The sequence below is a fragment of the Desmodus rotundus genome, chromosome 11 (genome assembly GCF_022682495.2).
Source record: "Desmodus rotundus isolate HL8 chromosome 11, HLdesRot8A.1, whole genome shotgun sequence".
Taxonomy (NCBI): Eukaryota; Metazoa; Chordata; class Mammalia; order Chiroptera; family Phyllostomidae; genus Desmodus; species Desmodus rotundus.
The window spans coordinates 82110321-82132966 of NC_071397.1; the positions used below are offsets into that span (position 1 = coordinate 82110321).

At 38.7% G+C, this 22646-nt stretch overlaps 1 protein-coding gene across 2 annotated transcripts in view; it reads right to left on the minus strand.

The window, feature by feature from the left end:
* MAP3K5 (mitogen-activated protein kinase kinase kinase 5) overlaps positions 1-22646 on the minus strand; it is a 176890-nt gene that overhangs the window by 58219 nt on the left and 96025 nt on the right. Inside the window, exons 9-12 of one of the 2 annotated variants that reach the window (XM_024551895.3) lie at positions 18435-18594; positions 16123-16276; positions 10148-10255; positions 3314-3363 (exon numbers count right to left, since the gene is read on the minus strand). In XM_024551895.3, coding sequence (XP_024407663.2) covers positions 3314-3363; positions 10148-10255; positions 16123-16276; positions 18435-18594 — 472 coding nt within the window. The remainder of the gene's footprint in view (positions 1-3313; positions 3364-10147; positions 10256-16122; positions 16277-18434; positions 18595-22646) is intronic. The other variant, XM_053914076.1, reaches the window with a different exon arrangement.

A 22646-nucleotide genomic window follows, 5' to 3' on the forward strand; every position in this document is an offset into this window, starting at 1 on the left:
CAACTATGCTGGAAGAAATAACTAAAAATTATTTAGTTTAAATATAAGTATTATTTCCTCTACCACAACAGTAAAAGTATTTAACTTTCTGAGAATTGTCTTCCTGCTCCTATCTGTAGACAGAGCTGCTCTGGGGTGTGGTAGGGACAGAGAAGCTATGTGTCCCTCCGACTTGGCATGGAAAAGGGGTGCTGCCTTCTATACCACTGACCTGTGTGCGGGGAGGAAAAGACTAAGGATCACCTGGCTGGCTGACTGACCTTGGTGATTCTGGTTCTCTGAAATCTGTAGAACAACAAAATGCTTCCGAAGCTAGAAGGGCAATGTGTGGGAAGCAGTAAAAGCATCTCGTTAGTTGTAGAGATTTAAGAGGAGTGAAGCAACGTGGAGCAGCACTTGGTTTGGACTCAGCAAGGGGTTTACTTCACAGCAACTATACAATTTTGAGATCACCAGTCAGGCCATGCTGTTTTATGCCAAGGGTTGGCAAGTATATTCTGTAATGGGTCAGAGAGTAAATATTTCAGGTTTTGAGGGCCAAATTACTCAATTTTTGCTGTTGGATCAGTCTTAGACAATACGCAATGAACATGGCTGAATTCCATGTAAAACTTTATTTATAAAAACAGGCAGTGGGCCATATTTGACCTGTGGGCTACAGTTTGCCAATCCCTATATTATGCCTTTGCATCTGCAATTCTTTCAATTTAGAATGCATATTATTTTTGACTTTTAAAAGAAATTCCACTGATTATTTAAGGCCATGCTTAGGCCTTACTCCCTTCCCTACTTCTACCTTAAATAGAAAGACCTTCTTTTGTACCTCTGTTCTTTGAACATAGTTCAATCATTGCTCATCCCACACTGCACTGTCATTAGTTGTTACATGCCTGTTCCCATGGACCTAGAGCTCTTAGAGGGAAGATTTGAGGTCTTAGTATTTTTTGTATTCTTATGGAATAGGACTCAACATTTAACATACAGCTGGTGCTCAATAAATGCCCAATGACTGAGCTGAGAAAGTTCTGAGGTGATGTAAGGCAAACTGTCAATTTAGTCAGATTTTCTTCTATACTTTGTCATCTCTAAAACGTTAGCTCTCTTTGAAGTCACACACTGGAACTCAAATTTCCCAACATATAAACCAGCAGTAGCCTCATGTAAACATTCTACGTATATATCATAAATCACAATGAAGGTTATGTAGTGATGTCATACCTAGTTAAAAGAAAATTAATTAATTAGCAAATAGATAAGATAAAGTGAAATGTATGTTTACCATACTAAGTGGATTGCTTAAAAATATAGCTATGAATGAGTGCTTTACTAATGACCTGTTTTAAAAATTAACTATGAAGAGAATAAAGCTTTATTTGAGAAAGCGTACATTGGAAACATATGTAATGAATCAGCCCATAACCCTACTTGTTTCGGTTCAGGTCATTCATAAGGTAACATATAGGGGACTGTTCCATGTGGCATGGGAAATGTAGCTCAGCCCCCACCGGAAAGACCAGTGGGGAGCAAAGTCCGGCACACAGAACCCATGCCCACAGATAGGCTCTCCTGTGGGGAATCAGGCCTGCATTGTACCTAGGCTGCTTTGAGACTTGCCTTTTGCTAAAACTCCCTCACCCTGAATTGAGGCAGCAAATGTTTACTGTATATCTTTAAAGTAACTTCCTAAAATCTATGCTAAACCTCCCAAGGACAAGTGTAACCAATTCAACCACTTTTCCATTTACATTTGCAAAAATCCTTCTTTTTTGATGTAATTAGCAACATCCTCTCCTTTGTTTTCTGTAAAAGGTAACCACCTAAAGCGAACCTGTGCATAGTAAATGAGGACCGTCCTCAATGTAATGGGCCCAGAAAAGCAATAAAAGCCTGTCCAGGCAAGGGATGGGGCCAGCCCTCTCTTTCACTGAGAGAACAGCCGGGTCATCCCTTTTCCTCCACAGTATTTCTATAGTCCATGTGATTTCTCTCATCTCATCCTTAATGCCGAGGACACTGTGGGCCGGTGTCCGCTACAGTAACAGGTGGTATTACCAGGCAAACTCCAGTAATCAATGACTCGGACAACTCTACTAGTTCATACTCCAACAAAACCAATTACTATTATGCCTAAAGCAACAGAGTACTGCATATATGGCCTTTAGAAACCTGTTTTTCTTCATTTCTACTATGTGGGGAGAAAAATTAGTAACCACAGCTGATATAGTTTAAAATTGCAATAGTTGGTCTAGCATGAGTGTCTATAGAATGAGTATCTAAATATTTAATTGGTGGCTTTTGATTCTGGGGAAAAAACAACCAACCTCATTTCTAAATCCCAGGAAATGGTATTTCCTGAGCCAATGGTATTATGATGGCAATGTCAGACCTAAACCAAACTGAAGCGAGTCACTCTAATCCCAGAACACTTCGTTAATGGTGACCTCAGGGTAAGGCTTTTCTTTTTTTTTTTAATGAATTACTTTTACTCCCACCCCAGAAATGTTAGCTACAGGACACAATCTGGGAGAAGACATTTTGGATGCATCCAAGGAGAGATCCGTTCCTGGTCTACCTAAAGAGCAGAAAACCACCCATAACATAAAGTAACAGCTCAGCCACCTAGAGAGAACTGCACCTAACTCACTTTTATCTGCACCTTGATTCTGTCCCACAGAGTACATTTACCCCTCAGTCACCACATTTTAAGTGGGTGACACGCACAGAATTAATTCAACTAACAGTGAAAATTTTCTTGCAAATTTTTTAATAATGGAGATAGACTAAAGAAGGTTGAGCATTTCATAAATAGAAGGATTGTTGAGATTCTTTACATTTTTTATCTTCACCCGAGGACATTTTTTTTCCATTGCTTTTCTAGAGAAAGAGAGAGAGGACAGACAGACATTGATATAAGAGAGAAATATTGATCAGTTGCCTTCTGGTATGTGCCCTGACAAAGGGCAACCTGGGTATGGGCCCTGACCAGCTCCAATATACAGGCTAGGGTGAGAATCCTTGCATTTTTTTAAAGAGTTTCATTTATTTTTTGGGGGGGGAGGGGGAATGAGAGGGAGAAACATCAATGTGTGGTTGCCTCTCACAATCCCCCACTAGGGACCTGGCCTGAAACCTAGGCATGTGCCCTGACTGGGAACTGAACCAGCGACCCTTTGGTTTGCAAGCTGGCACTCAATCCACTGAGTCATACCAGCCAGCATATGCATTTTTAAATCATAACTAGAAGCCCTATCTAACACATTCATATTCTAGAAAAATGTCTCCCAAGAAAATGGAATGCACGAAGGACACTTACCTCACTCCCCTGACAGAAGCAGCACTGAAATCCCACTCATGTATGCCATTCTAGAATACAGGGAAAGAACACAAAAACGTCCAGTTATCCAAGTTAAAATAACACAACAGCAATAATTTTGTTTTATTATTTTTTAATAAGACACACAGAGTAATTTTTCCTCATGTATAATTCTTCACAAACAAATTATCTGGATGGAAACTGCAATTCATTCTCAAGTCACAAGGGTGGCGTTTACATAGTAATTTCTGTATTTCAATAGACAGCTTCAAGAGAGCCTAGGAAAATTAGTCTCATTAACTTCTAAAATTTTATTTTTAGCAGATTAACTTAATAATTGTTGGGCATTAATATTTAAAGTAAAAAAGCCAGTGATCAAGGTAATTCTATTATTATAGTCAAGCAATATTTCTTTTCTGAAAAAGAACAATATTAATGAATAAAACCTCTGCAAGGTTTTAAATATTTCTGAATTATCTTTAGTTAATTTTTTTTTAACTAAATGGCAGTTCTATTTCTTAAGAACATAGCATAGCAGTTATACATGCATATAATGTCCATCATCACAGTTACAGTGTGCTGTCACCTAATTCATGTGGGACTCAATACACTAATAAAGTCTGAAGATAAAAACTGATTAGCATTTGATAAACACGGGTGATCTGCAAGGTCAAGATGGAAAAAAACCTGTGGTAATTTCTTACTTAAATTTATTATTAAAGCTAAGTTAAAATTAGTATTAAATGCATGTCTCTAAACTAAATAAATTATAAGATGGATCACATTCCCTATAAAAATGTTTGACAATGATATAGAATTAATAACATTTTTGTAGAAATAAAGTCGTTGCTACATGTGTCCAAATTTAGCAAGTACCATAGTCATTCAGACTGCAAGTCAATTCTTTAAATACAAAAGATTTAGGAAAACAAGCTCTTTCCACCAACTTAAAATATTGCCAGAAAGTTGAGGCCTTGGCTGAGCCAGTGAAGTGGGTGACAAAGCTGTGGCTCTGATGTGGCCCAGACTCTCCTTTTGGTTGAAGCAACTCAAAAAGCCAGTTTATATTCATAGCAACTGTTTCTTTGCTGGGACCATGCAACTTAAATAAAAAAACAGACCCTCTCAAGCCTGAGGTAAATTTACTGAAAAACTAGTTTCAATGCACATCTATCAGGTCATGGGGATGTGACCTGAGTTACCTCAGAAGAAATGTGGCTGAGTATGAAGCCCAGGAAAGGCAGAGACGACAGAAAGGCACTCCTGGAACGTGGTTCTCTTAACCGGAGAGCACAGGGAGTTAAATTAAAATAGCAGCCTGCACCGTTAGCTGGTAATTTGAAAGTTGCTTCTAAAGCTTGCTGGCCTCAGGTGACCTAAACATAGGTGACCCAGGAGCTGCAGCTGCTAACCTGCATGCTACTTGTACACAGCAGCCTGGGCCTCAAAGCTCCAGCTCAGTTTCTTTCTAAGGCCACCCCCAGGATCTGGAGGGGGGCTGAGTGCAAACCCACAACTGAACACAGCGACTAGCAAACACCAACAAGACAGCACTGGTAAAATCTATCTTCCATCGGCCCTGATCTGGGAGTGGCCAAGGAGAGATTTCACAGGTTGATTGGGCTGGTTTTGCAGGAAACCAGTAAAGCATTTTCAGAATGTTAGTTTCCTGAAAGGTTCAAGTGCTGCCAGGAAACATTCCATTTCAGTGCTGTAAAGCCCAGGGCCTGAGGAAGATGAAGTGATCTGGAGCAAGGCCTCTTCCCACCTCCCTCGCTAGTGGACTCTCCACACAGGGGCGGTGTTGAGCTACAAGGCCTACAGGTAAAGGTAAAGGCTCCCGGGACCTGTCTGGGAATCAGGGGGAAAGGGATGCCAAAGGCAGAGCTGGAATGATATTTAATCCCAACAAGCCCCAAACCAACATTCAACCTTATTTCATCAGCACACATGCATTTTCTAGGAAATGGGTAGTTTCAGATCCCCTGCTCCAGCTAGGCACTAGGAGTTAATATTGAGCTAAGGAGTTACAATTGGCAGACACTCTTGGTTCCCTAGGCAACAGCCCTTCCTTCCCTTCTTTGCAACAAAAAATAAATTTTGTTCAGGTTCAGGTAGCAATGCTTAGGGATGGTGAAACTGATTAGTCTAAATCAGCCATGGTTAAATCCATTTTTCTTGCCGGGACTGGTTTAGGCACAGCACGTGATGCAACTTTTTGCATAAGGGGAAGGACCTGGCCCTCCTCCTTTGGGTGTGGTCTGTGTGAAGTGATGCTTGGAGCTGCTATTTAAGGCCATGAGTGAAAAACCAAGAGCATATAGAGAACTCAACTCAGAATTCTGACACTGTCAAGCCATGAAATGACCCCAAGAATGAACCCACCTCAGAAGTTCTTATAATATGAGATAACATTTCCTTATTTTAGCTGGGAGTTTTGTAGCTAAAAGTATCCCTGAGGGATGAGAACATTAATCATATCATCAAAATTGAGAGTATGAGGTAAACATATTCCCCTCATAAATTTCCTGGGCCTTCTCTGAATGGCCATGGGCCAGAGCTTAGCACTCCACTAGGTGCCTGCCTGAGAAGCCGCTAGATAGGTCAGGAGTACTTAAACATCAAACCTGAAAGGAGGGAAATTCTAAATAACAACCATTTAAAATATCTTGCAAATAACTTCTCTGTCCCTCAATCTAGGTTTTCCTTTCATGTGCACATGCAGACTTTCTTCAAGTACCAATTTATTTTAAGCAGTAACCACCTATTGAACAAAGAAAGAAGAGTTAAAAGATTGGATTTCAATTAATTTTTGCCCCTGCATGTAAAGTAACTCTCTAAGAGTCCCCGAACTCTTAGGAATTGGTGTAATGATCTTAAAAGTTCTGAACATTGCAAAATGAAGTATCTGTCTGGAACAAGTCCAGCTACTGTTAATATAACTAGAATGGTTGCAGAACATCGATGTGACCTGGCAGCCAAGGAGAGCGGACTGGAATGCGCATGTGTGAACAATGAGTGAGCAAGTGTGAACAATGAGTGAGCATGTGTACTGGTCATCATGTTCATACTGACTGAGCAATTAGAGCAACGAATCCGCATCAAATTTTGCACTAAGTTTGAATATTCCTCTACAGAAACTATTCAGATGATTCAGAAGGCCACAGCTATGGGCAACTGGTGATTGGCAGCTTCATTATGACAATGTGCTCACTCATGCATCATGTCTTGTGCAGATTTTTTTTGTGAAACATCAAATCACCCAGGTGACTCAGCCCCCCAACAGCCCAGATTTGGCAGCTAGTGACTTCTGGCTTTTCCCCAAACTAAAATCACCTTTGAAAGGGAGGAGATTTCAGACCATCGATGAGATTCAGGAAAATACAGCAGGGCAGCTGAAGGAGATTGGGAGAACTGTGTGAGGGCCCAAGGTGCCTACTTTGAAGGGGATGTAGGTGTCATTGCCTATGTACAATGTTTTCTGTATCATGTATCTTCTTCAATAAATGTTCCTATTTTTCGTATTATATGGCTGGGTACCTTCTGGACAGATCCCGTACTCATAATAGCTCATGTAACTGTTCATTCCACATTTAGAATGAAAACATTGAGAGAGGGAGTAAAGAAAAAATGTGATAGATGAAAAGCAACGTTCTCTGTTATTCTACTTTTAGAGAAAATATTTAAACATTTGATGACAGAAACAATCCATTTCCTGCTTAACATAAGATATTAAACCTGTTGCTTATCTGTTAATTATAGTTATTAGCTGTTTTAAACTAACAATAACAAAATGACCTTATTTTTATTGCTTGTTCTCATTCCAATTATATCACTTCTATTTTAAAAAACAGATAATGGCACTGGTAATGAATACATTATGCATAAAACTAGAATTTGCAAAGAAATTGACAAATCTAAAATAGAAACTAATTGATTTATGAAAGCTTAAATTTTTGAACAAGGAGAATTTTTGGCACTGAAGGTAATTGGAAATGAGCACAATGCAAATGCAGAAATTTTTTTGATCAAAAGATGGTAGAAAAAAGACAATTCATAGCACAATTTTTAACCCTTCTTAATGCACTCACTTATAGCCCAATGTGTTTATTTCTTAGCACCGCATGAAAATTGTCTCTACAACTGTCACAAAGCATAAGACAATCAATATAAGGCTAACTTTATTGAATGAAGAACTTCCAGAAAGGAAAAATAATGACAACAAGCTAGAAATAGTACTCATTTTCTAAAAATCCCTGGCTTGCTTCTGTTCTTTCTGTCTCCAAATACTTCTGGCTCTCCACTTATTTTCTGGAGCCTTGCTAACTCCTTCAGCCCCATTCTGTTTCCAAGTGTCCTTGGATAACCTTGTTCTTTCAAATCAAGCCTTTGAAAAATGTCCTCTCCCAGATAATCATGTTCACCTTTCCTAACCTCTTTTAGTTTTTGTAGTTTCAACTGGGTGACTACTTCTGCTTGTGAGAACATGCATGCATACACTTTAAAATAATGTAGATAAAACACTGTGCACTTTAAAACAATGTTAACAACATGTAAACAGATAGTTTTATTGGTTGTTACTAATCTTTTTACTGGATAATTATACTTGGAATAATGCCATCACAGCAGCTATCTGAACTTCCAATGACTCCTTCCCTGGGTTTGATTAATTTGCTAGAGCAGGTTACAGAACTCAGAAAAACATTTTATTTGCTAGATTATTGAATTATTAGAAAGGGAAAGGGATATAACTCAGGAACAGCCAGATGGAAGACATGAATAGGGCAAGGCATGTGGGAAGGGGTCTGGAGGTCCTGTGCCCTCTCCAGGAGGCCCATCTGCCACGTGTTCCCCAACCTGGAAGCTCTCTGAACCAAGTCCGTAAGGGTTTTTACAGAGGCTTCATTACATAGGCACAATTTATTAAATCTCTGGTCTTTGATGATTCAATCACCAGCCCCTCTGCCCTCCCCAAGGTCAGAGGGTGGGACTGAAAGTTCCAACTGTCTAATTGATGGGTCCCCAACCCCCAGGCCATGGACCGGTACCAGTTTGTGGCCTGTTAGGAACTGGGCTGCACAGCAGGAGGTGAGCAGTGGGTGAGTGGGTGACATTTCACTGGCATTACCACCTGAGCTCCATTTACTGTCTCCCCTCCCACCCTCCCTCTTCTTGTGTTAAAACTGCCTTCCATGAAACCAGTCCCTGGCGCCAAAAAGGTTGGGGACTACTGCATTGGCTTGGTTCTCCAGCAACAAGGCCCCTTCCTTAGGTGTCTCCAAGTCACCTCATTAACATAGCAAAAGACACCTTTAGGGCTCTCAGCATTTACAAAATTTCAGGAGTTTTAGGAGTTTTGTGCCAGAAATGGGGACTAAGATCAAATGTGTATTCCTTATGATAACTCACAATATCACAGTTCCCTAATATAACACAAACAACCATCCAAATGACTGCTGCCATGTCATCTAAAGAGCTAAACAGTCCCATTATTCTGGGGTCTCAATATTAGGGTTTAGTCCATATGTGTACAACTGCAATTTTATTATTGCTATTGTTGGTACTGTTGTTAAAATTCATCAAGCATTTATTATATGCCTGGCTCTGTGCAGTGCTGTTTGAGGAGGATATTATTATTATCCCAGTCTACAGATAAGGACACAGCAGCTTGGTCCTGGCCGGGTGGCTTAGCTGGTTGGAACGTCAGGCCGTATATCAAAAGGTTGCGGGTTTGATCCCCAGTCAGGGCACATATGGGAGGCAACCAATCAATGTTTCTCTCTCATATCAATGTTTCTCTCTCTCTCTCTTAAATCAATAAAAATATCCTTGGGTGAGAATTAAAAAAAAGAACACTGCAGCCTGTAGAAGCCATGGTGCCCAAGGGCAGTGATAGGATTTGAATCCAAGTCTGTTGACTCAAAGCCCATATTTTTAAAAGTTACAACCCCACACCCCCAAGTGTACTTTCTAATTCTCTTTTCTGCTTCATTTTCCCCTCTCCAGGTCAGCAGCATGAGGGTGGGATAACTGCTTATTTTGTGCACATCTGTTTTCCTCAGGCCTCCCAGAGTTTGGCAGTGCCTGTCACAGAGTAAGTGGTCAATAAATATTTGTTGAATGCATGGATATTTAAGGAAAATTATAAGGGTATTTTGGAAAGCAATTACAAAAGAACCCCACAAAACTACTTTGCCGTGAGACTGCTCTCATTTCTGTGGTTTATTCTGTGGACTAGAATCAGATCCTGAAAAGTTTCTATTTTTTAAAAATGGTGGGATAATTTGTACATGAATTAAAACTGATGAAATACAGAAGTGGAAAGGGTTATCCAAATGATTGTTGTGAGTAGAAATGAGTGTGTTCAAGATCCCTCTGGAAACCAGGGGCTGAGATTTAGGAGTTACTGAAGATACTCAAATTGCCAAGATGTAATGATAACCATAATAGTACTAGTGTAATACTAGAAGCAGTGTTATTCAAACAGGCTTCCTAGAATTAAGACATGCATCTTTAATCATATATTTTAAGTATTGGTTCTTTAGTTCATAACTTAATTTACAGCATAAATTTACAAAACAAATATTCCAATTTAAAGTGCACTCTGGATACTTATGTCATCTGTGATAAAAATCCAAATAGCTCAATTATATTTTATTAAATGAATTAAAATTCATAACCCAAATTTAAAAAATTTTATATTACAGGATGTATTTATGCTAGGTTACATAGAGTCAAGCTCTTTCTTCTCAACTAATGCAGATATCTGCCGGAATATATAAATGCTGGAAGGGTGTAAAGTCCTCACTCTCTTGACTTAATTGCACAATTTACCTCGTCATCAGGAAGTACGTGCCAAATAGAGATTGTCTTTTCCTCAACTTCATTGTTGATGGACAAATATGAAGGTTGATAGATTTTGGTTGGTTCTAATATTAACACCTTGAAAACATAAAACAAAAAATTAATTATCAGTGGCTTAAGATTCAAACCACATAGAGTTGACAAAACAACACAGCAGTGATTACTGGATGAGATTCTAGGTCCACTGCTGGACTAAAAGCATTTAGAATTCTGACTATTGCTCTTTGCATATTTTATGATATAATACAATTATCATAAGTTCTAATAATACATCACCTTTTATTGCTGTAGAAATTGGGAATACAGTTTTCAAGTTCATATATTGGTTTGGCTAGCCCCAAGAAGTCTACTGATGGTACTTTTTAAAAGCTTTTATGTTTTCCAGGCAATACATACTCTATTTCTATAAATGTAAATGTCAAAGAAAGGCAGAAATGTGGTAAAACAAATTCTATACAAAGAAAGGAAAATATTCCATATATATAATGTCACATAGATGTATGATTTTCATACCCATGTAAATGGATTGAGAAATGATTTTGTTAGTATTAAAAGAGTTTATATATAAACCTAAAAAATGAACATAGCTGTATGAAATAAAAATATTTTTATACTGCCTTCACGATACAACTGGTATCTTTAGTAATGATGTATTCAGCCTTGTGATAGAAAAAGAACAAATAAAACCTGCTCCGGTTTTGGAGATATATGAGGGGTATGTGATAAGCAAGCTGAGAATCGCCATTGAAGGATTGCATGATGTATTATATTATTACTAATATCTCCTTTTAGGAGCAAATAACATTAAAATACTATACATTACTATACATGCCATTATTTCAAAAGTGCTGCTACTATTAAAGGCACCTGCCTAGCTCAAATTTTCTATGCAGACTTAATTAGGAATGTTAAAAATAATAAAAATAAAGCTGATGGATAATTTGCAGAGAAACTGAAATAGTTCTTTCTGCTCCACTGCTTAAATCTCAAAATAATTGCCCTTTACAACTGATCTCTTATCAAGCAAGGTTTACCAAGAGAAAGTGGAGGAAAAACCCTTTGGAAGCTCTGTCAACAGGGAACTCACAGTGTGTTATAACCTACAGTGCACCCTAAACAGGAATCTGGGTTAGAAACTGACTCAGCCGTACACTGCAAACCCAATGTATTTATTTTATGATAAACTTATCATAACAGTAAATTGATTTAAGTTAAAGTATAGAGAACTAGAGAAAGGGGATTAGAAAAACAAAATTTTCTTTTCACTATGAAAACTTTAAGGGCATAAAGAATCCTTGGTCAGGCACTAGCTACGAATGTAAGATAGAATATACCCAAAAACAAACACACACAAGAGCCCAGAGGGGAACGTATTCTGAATGAGGGACATACCAGGTGAATTAAGGTCCAAATTCCAATCAACAGAGAGTTAAGTGGTACTGGTTAATAATGAAAATAAATTTTCAATCTAAAGTTTGCAGAAATAGTGCTATCAAATCTGAGTATCCCAGTGCTTGTGAAATTAAAATGAGGAATAGGGAATAAAGGTGGGTTCCCATCCCAAAATAGCATCCAAGCCACTGCGCTGACAATATGCCTCTTCCCTAATTACACGGGCACACCATTTAACATTAGAAAGCATAGCACCAGGTTCTCTCCTGTCATCTTAAGTTGTGTGTTTGTTGTTGTCTCAGGCATTTGTAATAGATAAAACCTGAACTGTGTGTTCCTGCCTTGAGATAGGGAATAAACACTTGCTGCAATTATCACTGTCTAAAGCCCTTTGATCTGCCCTTGAAATGACAAAATATGAGGAATTTTTAGCATGCATTTGGAGGTCACAGAAAAGCTGAGAAGACAAAAAAGAAGAGGCAATTTGACAAAACCATCAAGATACAACTCATGTGAGAGTACACACATTCTTGCTTTCAGTCTCTAGTCTTTTATACTGGTTAACACTGCAATCAGCTGCTAATTTCATGTATCTGCAGCAGGGGGTGGAGACAGCAGAGCCTATGAACTATAAAAAGTAGACTTTAACTGAATTACCACACTCCGCTTCCTCTTCCCTGATATTAGGTGATGGGCTGATGGTCACTTAACTTTTTAATGTAGGAAGGAAATAAAACACATACAGAAAATAGGTGAGAAAAAAGAATAAATTGAACTGAACCTAAATTATCATAAACGATGTAACTATTCAAATCATTTCCAAAAGAACTTCCATCATCTGCTTTCTGTTGCCCAGGGTCCACAGTTTTTCTTGGAGGAATGAGATTGGATATGGCAGTGGGATAAATGGAGACAATCAAATTAAACATGTTCTAGTATAAGTCACCCTGGTTTTAGTAAGATCCACTTCAAAAGAAGGATCATATCACCCCAATCAAGACCTCCTGTGAGCCACAGACGATGCCACCCAGGCCATGGCAAGTCACAATGACAGGTACAGCTACACAGGTGCTAAAAGGTGGCCTTTCTCTGTGCAATGGAACATGGGTAGTGAGCTCCAATGACTGCAGGGAATGGGCCTGGTGGGGAAGGTAAATGAGGGAAGCAGGAAGAATGGGACTATAATCAACATTTTAAATGACAGCAGCTAGTTGGCTCAGTAGATTGTTGCTTTTGGAGTAGGCAGCCACAAATTGCCAATCCCTTTCATTTTTTTAAGCAGTTGAAAATCTGGAATTTTATGTGAATTCTCCTGATTTTTCACTTGATTCTTTAAACAAACTTTATTTTTCAGTTGAAATACTCTACCTTTTCATCAGTTTTGCCTATCTTTTCCTCTTCTTTACATAGTAACTGTGTTATTTGAAGTCCTTATCTGGTATCTCCAACATGTCACCTCTGGGTCTGCCTCTCTTGGTAGTCTTAGCTCTTCGTCATCAACCACATTCTCCTGCTTTTTAGCATGTCCGGTAACCTTTATTACATCTGAATTATACTGCAGATGCTCTGAATTGTATCTGTCCTGAGATTTTTTTCCTAGTCAGCAGTTAAATTACCAGCGTATCACATTGATGCCATCAGGGTTCAGTTTTATTCTGGTTTTGTTAGGGCTGGTATGTTTTAGTTTTGCCCTTACTCCTGGGGTGTGGGTTTCCATGTCTCAAACTAAGGGACTGGGGTGTTCACCAAGGTCTCATCGTTCTAGCTTGGCCTGACGTCCAACACCTTATGCTTGCGTGGTTTAAGCTCTGGAGTATCTCCCCAGCTTTCACATTCCAAGATGCCCTCTGCCACCCTGGCCATGGCCCCTAAGCACAGCAAGGGAACTTACTTCAGTAAGGTGTATTCAAGCCACGCAGGTCTTATCTGAAACCCAGTTTTAGTCAAAGACTGGGATCTATAATTGGGTTTATGCACAACCTGCTTGCCCCTTGTTCACACTATCTGAAAAAGTCAGGCAGAATCCTGGGTTTCACTCTTCAAGGCTCCTCCTTTTCTAACTGCCTGCCCCTAATATTCCAGCTGCCTTAGAGCCCCAAACACTGACACCTGGCTGCTCCGCCCAGTGAGCATGCCAGTCCTCCCTACCAGGTTCCACCTCCTCGGGCTTCAGCCAGAAAAATGACCTCAGGGAAAAACTGGTAGGGAAAGGTGGGACTCAACTCAAGCACCTCGCCCCCAAGGACTGCAATACTGTGATAACTGCTGTCTCATGCCTCCAAACAGCTGTTTTGTATATTTTGTCTAGATTTTATAGGTATTTGCAGCAATACCAATACCATTTAGTCCGTCACAGCACTGAAGGTCCGACTCTTTACTTTTTAATGGTGGCAACAAATCCTTTTTTTCCTTTTAAATCACTGAGTGGTCTTTTAAACATATGAATGCAATCATATGCACAACCTCACATGTGGTAAGAGAAACACTAATTAAAACTACCCCAACATACCCTTTTCACCTGTAAGTTTAGCAGAGGTGTAACTCTGACAACACACCTTTGGTAGAGACTCTGGACAAGCAGTCGGCCTCACACGTCGATGGTGGGAGTGTCGAATGACAGAGTCCCCCCAGAGGGCAGCGCGGCAACACGAATCAATTCCACTGCTGGGAGTGTATCTTGCAGATACGTGGGCACACATGCAAAATGCACAGGTATAATGGTGTTTCATTTTAATTTCCTTTTTTTGACTACTCAGTAAGATTTTTCTCTTCACATGATTTGCTCATTTTTCTTTTGCCTATAAATTAGGAGTTGGTTGCGTTTTGGGTTTTTTTTTTTTGCATATTAGGCAAATTGATCATTTTGAAAAATTAGTATTAAATATTCTCTCCCTGTCTAGCATTTTCCATGTTATGGTGTCATTTACTGAATAAAAATTTGAATTTTTAATGAAGTCAAATTGGACAATATTTGCCTTTTTTGGCTTACATGGCCCCTTCTTGCTTCAGAAAGAAAACCTCTCTCACTTTGACTATATACCTGTATTCTGCTAACGTCTCTCCTCACATTTTCTGGTTTTATTTTTTTGCATCCACATTATGACAGACTAATTCACACTGAGCTAACTTAAATCAGCTCAGAAAAGCTGATATGAGTGGTTGCCTCTCACAGCTAATTCTCTAGTCGATCACGTCAACAGTCAAGCAGATACCTCAGGCCTGTGCTGTCCCCCCTCACCAGCGTGTTTACTGCCACCAGCGCGCCAGCTCAAGGCAAGCGGCCAGCTCCCTCGGAGATAAGTATTCTCCTAGCTACACATAATCGAGGACAGAAAATAAAGAGAAGTGTTGGAGTTTGAGAGGCTTTTCAATGAGAGGTCCTGCTGCGTTTACAGCTTCTGGAAGCAACAGTAAAGAAGGCCTGTTAATGCCAGCAATGGACTTAATTAAGTCAAACAGATAATGCTATCAACATCAACTAGAAAACAAGATTTTGTGCAAAGAATTGAGAGGCGTCACCACCTCTGGTTATGGAAGATTGAGACTACGACTCAGAGAGAGATGTGTGGCATCACTCTGGTATGAACACAGTGAGTGGCCAGTAATTCTCGCATGTTAAAACTATACTGCTTTAGACAGTATTCCAAGAGCTATCAGGAGGGGGAGGGCACCAGCTGAGAAGATGAGCAATATATTTTTTAACGTGTGTGCGTGTCTATTATGCATTTAAACATATACGGTTTGATAGAGATCAGCCAAAATGAGTTGCAGACCGAATCTACAAGTTATCATTTCCCGCTATGTAAAGCTTTGTATGGAGTGACTGTGGATACTACATCGAAGTCGGACTCACGTGGGTCATGAGTGGTGGGTCACTCAAGTGGTGGGGATGGAAGAGTAACACAAGTGAGTCTGACGCTTTTCACCACAATGATGGCAACTAAGATGCACGACAATGTCAACAAGACTGCAGTTTGGATTAAACATACCCGTCTGTCTGGTCTGAAGAGGAATCTTGACTTACTCAACTAAGAGACAGTATTTTCTTGGGAAAGTGTGTGCGCTTCACAACTTACTAAAAGAAACCACCAAATACCATGGCAAAACATAAAAATGTATCTAATTTCTTTGAGTTTGAGAAGTTATTTTAACAAGTTAGCTAAAGCAGCAGTGGCTGGTGTGGCTCAATGGACTGGGCACTGGCCTGTTAAATGAAAGGTTGCTGGTTCGATTCCTAGTCAGGACACACGCCTGGGTTGTGGGCCAGATCACCCATTTGGGGTGTGTGAGATGTTTCTCTCTCATATCAGTGTTTCTTGCCCTCTCTTTCTTCCTCCCTTCCCCTCTCTCTAAAAATAAATAAAATCTTAAAGAAAATAAAAAGTTAGCTAAAGCAAACCAATGTGCAGAATACTGTATTAACCATATCACTGTTGTTTTAGAACATGAATATCAGCATATAGAACTGTTACAACCACAGTGCAAGATATACTTTCAATAAAAGCAGCAAACTCGAACTATAATTAGAGTTAAGTTAAATGACGAGTACTCACTGGAAACCTAACTACAGTAACATCTGTCTTTGTGGCCTCGACCAGGAAATCCATCCAGAAGTCCATGAGCTCCTGTATGTCCACGGGCTGTTCTGCAGTCACTTTCACAAAATGTTTATAGATCAGAATTGTCTCCACGATAGACTTGAGGTACCTAAACATTAAAAGATATAAACAGGTAAGAGGCAAATTTAGAACCATCTGTTCCCATGTATCCCAGTCTCACTCTGTAATTGTCAATATGGCATAAAAATTATGCATTCAGATCCACCAAACAGCATTCATTATTTCTTACATGTCATGGACGTTCTCATGTCATCTAAGTCTCACAAAAATTCAAAAAAGCAGGCTGGTTTATATCCATTTGACAGATGAGGAAACTGAGGCTTAGAGGGCTTAAATAACTTGGACTGGGTGATACATTTACTGAAAACATGACTTTCAAAATAATGCCTATATCCTATTCAAGGAAGTGGTTAATGTGCTTGCTTTAAAATATACTTCCTTAAGAAAGCTTTTCTAAATAGACCCTTCATAGGAGATCCTTACTTTGCCTGAAGCAACTCAGCTTACACAAATATCCCCAAATCTGGTAAGACAGCTGGTGCCCCCGCAAAAAGAGTTAGAAAAAATGAGAAACAAGATAATTATATGAGATAATGTGCATGCAGGCAAGCTCTAAACTATAAACATGAAAGCTAACATTATATTAACAGAAACTAAAGGCATCGTTTCATGGCTGTTCCTACTGCATCAAGTAACGCCAGTTTTCTTGTCAACAGAAGCCAGGGTACCTAAAACAAATCCCTTTGTACCTGTGGTGCAGTCTCGACCTCCTCTGTGATCAGAATGGTTACCATGAGGAAATAACAAACCTGGCTGCATTCAGTGCCCATTTACTGGTTCAGGCACTTCCCGTCACTTGCTGAGCGCTCACTGCAAGCACACTAGTGACAGTACCGCCCTGCTCTCAAGTGGTGCGCAGTGTGGAGACAGAAGGTAAACAGTATTACAGCACCGTGTGATCAACATCAGCGGAGCTAATAACTGAATAACAGGACTCACGAAAGTCACATGGTCAACATCAACAGACACAACTAGAGAATGCAGAAACATGGAAGAAGAAATTTCATGAGATAAAATAATCACATGCACATGCCAGGATATCCGTGAACTTCTGTCTGGGTGTGGGGAAGGGTTACAGGTCAGGTTATGAGCAGATGTGCTTTCTGAGTGTTCCCCAGGTGGAGAAGGGCACCGGGAGGGGCATGCTCCGTGGGTGCTGGGACACAGGCGCCTGAAGTATGGCGTGTTCGGTGTGAACTGAGGGCAGTGTAACCAGGGGGTAGGACAGAAGCTGAGGCTGCAATGACTAAGGGCAAACCTTGTTTGCCAAGTCAAGGCAATGGACTTTATCCTTCAGGTGCTGAGGTGCCACTGAACTATACTGATTTAAGGATCTCAGTGGAGGGGAAAGGTCAGCCATGCATTTTAGAAAGATCACAGTGGGAGTGATGCCGGAAGGATTTCCTGAAAGTGAGAAAATCATCCTTTAGGAAGCTATGAGGCCTGCCATGTTGGATGTGTCCTTAAATGCTTGCCCCTCCGAGGAAAACAAGTCATTGTCCTGGGCTCTGAGCAGCTTTACACCTTTCTCAGTATCACTGTTGACCTTTAAAAATCTTTATAGCTAATGGTTAGTGATGACATGTGATGATGGTAACATCAGCACTGTTTTCCAAAACAGTCCTAAATGCAGATGGAATTTTGTTTCCCTCTCTTCAATTACCACATACATAATGATGAGACTTGGGTGCATGCCAAGAACAATTTGAAATTAGAAAAACATACATATATACAGAAAACACCCAAATGTGTCAGTAAGCCCTAAGTAAAAGAATGGTAATTCCACAACTGAGATTAGATCATAAAGGAAACAAAGGGCTTGTGTTTGCAGCAGAGGCCTGGGAGGCTGAGGTGGAAACTGCGAACCTGCTGATTAGATCTGGAGGTGTGAAGTGTGAGCTCCTGCATGATTTCTGTGGGTAACACCGGGTTAGCGGGTTGGTCACTGTGAGAGAAAGGCAAAGCTGGCAGCCGGCAGCCATCACCGATGTCCAAAGGCATCAGAACATAATTATTCAACATAATTTATTTATGAACATCACTTTCCCCCCTCTAGATTCCGCATTTTATTCTAAAAGCAAATAAAATAATCTAATTGTCAATTCACACAAATAAGACAATTTGGAAAAAAGTGATAGGTGCTAATTATGAAAAACAACTGTATAAAAAAACTAACAGTTTATTACCATGCTGGTGTCTTCAGTTTAAAAAGCTTCTCAGATGCTTGAATGACTCTCAAGTGGTCATTGGCCAGAACACTGGCCCCTAAGAAAAATCCAACTTCCCAGTAGCTCTGGAGTTTTTCCAAGTTTCCCTTTTTACCAAGAAGGCTGCTAAGCTTCACCCCTAGAAGATGGACAGGAAGTACATTACAAACACACAGCAGCTAGGCAGAGCTCATTTTTTATTAAAAAGCAAAATGAAGTTTTCATTCTTCCTTTCAGATTAAAATAGCTTTAAGTTTCTGATTATAAAAGGGGTTTGATTTCTTTGTAATAATTGTCAGACTAATCATAAAGGTACACAGAAGAAAGTGAAACCCATTAACTTTAAAACCCGAAAATAACTGCCACTGTCACTTTGATGTACACCATTGCAGAATTTTTATGTATGTCTGTATATGCAAAAATTAAAAGGTGATAACAGCAAATGCCTTGCTGTGTAACCTCCTTCACTCCCTTATTACACCATGATTCTTCAGTTACTTGAAAGGGAAACATGCTCGCATTCTATCAGTTAGTTGAAGCATAAATGTATACAGTACATATATTTTGTAACAGCAAAACGCTACGATAATTAATAATAATTACATATCTGAAGGAAACAAGCAGATTACACTCTCTTGATTACTGGTGCTTTGTAACAACATTTGAAATCAAGTAATGTAAATCCTCCGACTTTGTTCTTTTCTATATTGTTTTGGTTCTTCTGTGTTCTTTGCATTTCATTAAAATTTTCATCTCTGCTCTGCCTTGTATTATTTTTGCATTTGTAACTATTTTGCCTAAAAACAATATGTCCTTGCAGAATTGTTTAGTGCCACTAACATCCATAACTGTCAGGAAGATTATTTGAGATTTGGGAGTAAAATAAAAAGGTTCAATGAGTCATTTCAGTATCAGATAAGGGTATATTCATTCAAGGACTGCCTACAGAAAGTTTAGTTAGTTCATCTCACTATTTACTATTTATTAAAGATCTCAGAGAAGTTTACTTACTAACTTGTGGGTTTTTGTTCAAAAGAGATGCAAATATTGGGTTGGCTCATAAGTTTGTTTTTTTGCCGTAAGATGGCTCTGGTAGTGCTTAGTGGTCTTTAACTTCATTCAAAACCATTTTGTTAGATTGCATTGTGACAGCCTTCATATCAGCATGCACTTTAGAAAAACTTATGGAAATTGGTCAATTTTTGTGCAGCCATTTTAATATTGAAGAGGGAACAAAATATGCAACATTTTTGGTATATTATGCTTTATTATTTCAAGAAATGCAAAAACATAGCTGAAACACTAAAAAAGGTCTGCAGTGTGTGGAGAAGGTGCTGAGACTGATCGAACGTGTCAGAAGTGGTTTGCCAAGTTCCGTGCTGCAGATTTCTCGAGGGATGTTGCTCCATGGTCCGTAGACCAGTTGAAATTGATAGCAATCAAACTGAGGCATTAATTGAGAACAACCAATGTTATATCACACAGGAGATAGCCAACATATTCAAAATACCCAAATCAATAAAGTTATTTGTGAAAATGAAAAATGTGTCTTCTATTTCATGGAAAAAGCCATACAGACTTTTTGGCCAACTCAATCATTTCTGTCCAGTAAAACAGATAATCCCTAAGATTATGACCTGTTGCACACAGGCTAATTTTTTAAAATCAAACTCAGAAATCTTATCCTAACATTTCTGTGTTAAATTACCTATAAATAGTCTTATTTCTTAAATGCTCTTTGCACTGGACATATCCTCTTAATGGTTTCAATATCAATTAACTAAAATCTCTTACAAGTGTCCATTTTGTATTTCATGAGTTATGAAATTGTATATTTTGAAAATTATACTTTAACAAAAAAAATTTAAAAAACTTTATGCTTTTATTATATAATTCCACTTAAGCCATGAGTGTTCCACGAAAATGTCCATTCTTCATTTTGTGATGTTAAAAAAAGAAAGCATTGTCATCTTAAAATTTCATGAGATAAAAAAATTACACGTGTATCCAACAATATCCATGATCTCCTATCTGGGCCTAATGAAAAATATAATGAATACGAAGGAAAGAAGAAAGTGTGCGGGGAAAATGAGATGTAAAAAACATGTCTCTACCAATCGCAGCTGAAAATGAGCATCTTGTTGTTTCTTACATGCACAACTATGAACTGAGGTCTGATCTAGCAGCAAACCAGGTCAAACATTTAAATAGGAACTAAGAAAATGTTTAATAGTAAAGGGGATACAATAATAGTTTTTAAATAAAATTTCAGCTTTATTCTTGAAGGCCAGTAGTTCATTCTGGCCTTGGCATAAATCTGTCACATGATCGTGACACTAACTCATTCAGCATTTAGACAAAATGTTGTTTTTATAGCAAACAGCATTTTAGCATATGGCTATGCCCCAATTTATTTAGCCAAATGTAGCTGGTGCCTGTTTTTTATTACTATAAACATTCTTGTACACGTAGCTTTGTGTACCTTTTCAATGATTTCTTTATCATAAAGTCCTAACCCTGGACTTATTAGGAGCAGAAGATGTGCCCATTTTAAGTTTTGATACATTTTGCCAAGTTCTCCTTAGAAATGCCGCACCAGTTTACATTCTCACTCGTGGTACTGACAGTAATCTCTTGCCCACACCTTTCCCAATTATGGACACCATCATGTTCTTTCATCTTTACCAATCTGGTGGAGAAAAAAACAACAACATTGCTTTTTAACCACTGAAATTGACTTTCATGTTTGTACTGCTTTTGTGAACTAGCTTTTTATGCTTTTTCTACATGATGTTTGAAAACTGTTTCTACATGAAGATAGTAATCTTTTAGGTATGTAGTTAAGAACATAGCTTTAATTGGTTATATTTAGGAACTTCCCCCTCTTAGGGAATACAGGAATAAACATCTTAGTACATAACATATTTTTTCCATATTTAAAAATCATTTCCATAGGAACAAGTCTTAGAAGTAGCATTATATACTTGGTGCTAGGCAACAACATTTTTAAGGCTCTTGATTCATGGGTCCAAATCGCTAAAGCACTGATTGTAATTGCACTGATTGTAAAGCACTGATGTACAATTACGTTTTTTTTACCATGTCCTTACCAGCGGGATATTTTTCTTTAAAAAAATTCTGGCTAATCCTAGCTGGTTGGCTTAGTTGGTTGGAGCACTGTCCTGTACACTGTATACCAAAAGGCAGCAGGTTCAATTCTGGTCAGGGCACATACCTACGTTGTGGGTTCGATCCCCAGTTGGGGCATGTATGGAAGGCAACTGATTAATGTTTCTCTCTCTAAAATCAGTAAAACATAGCCTCAGGTGAGGATTAAAAAAATTCTGGCTGAATTTACAAGCAATGAACACTACTACTTCAAATATCAAGATTCAACTGTCTGTGTAGGCATTTTAAACAGTGCTATAATTAGAATTGGTTGGCTTCTAAGAACTGAAGATTTTTTAATAGTTTAGTTTTAGCATAGATTTACAACTTAGGGCTACTATTAGATTTAAGGCTGCTTTAAAGGAGAAAGGTAGGAAACAGAGCCTTTACTGACCAACTCATTGGATGCCTAGCACAATGCAAAGCACGCTGGAAATGCAGTTTTCAGTCCATACAACCACACAATGAATTACAGATTATCTCCTTTTTGTATTAAGGAAACAAGAGCTCAGAGACCTTTAAAAAGTTGTCTAAGGTCATACAGCCTCCATAAATAGTGGAGATTAGATTCTTTACATTTCAATTTTCCGTAATGGACAATTACAAACATGCACGAAAGGAGAAAAATAGTATTACAATGAAGGACTGTATTTTGAATTATTGCTAACTAACCTTTTGCTATTGCTTCATCTCCCCGAATATTTTTGTTGCACCATTTCAAATTAAATTACAGACATCTTGACATTTCACCCTTAACTGTTGCAGCATTAACTAAAAAACTCTCCTATTCAATTACTGCACCTAACACAAATAACAATTCCTTAGTATCATCTCGTATCTGGTCCTAATTCAAATTCTCTGATATTTCCCCAAATGTCTCTTATCATTTTGTTTCAAAAAAGAAAAAAAAGCTTTTTTGTTTCAAAGCAAGATCTAATCAAGAATTACTAATCACACTTATTTTTTATGTTGTGAATTCTAATGTAACATAACCAATCCACCCATACTATTTTCCATGAAATT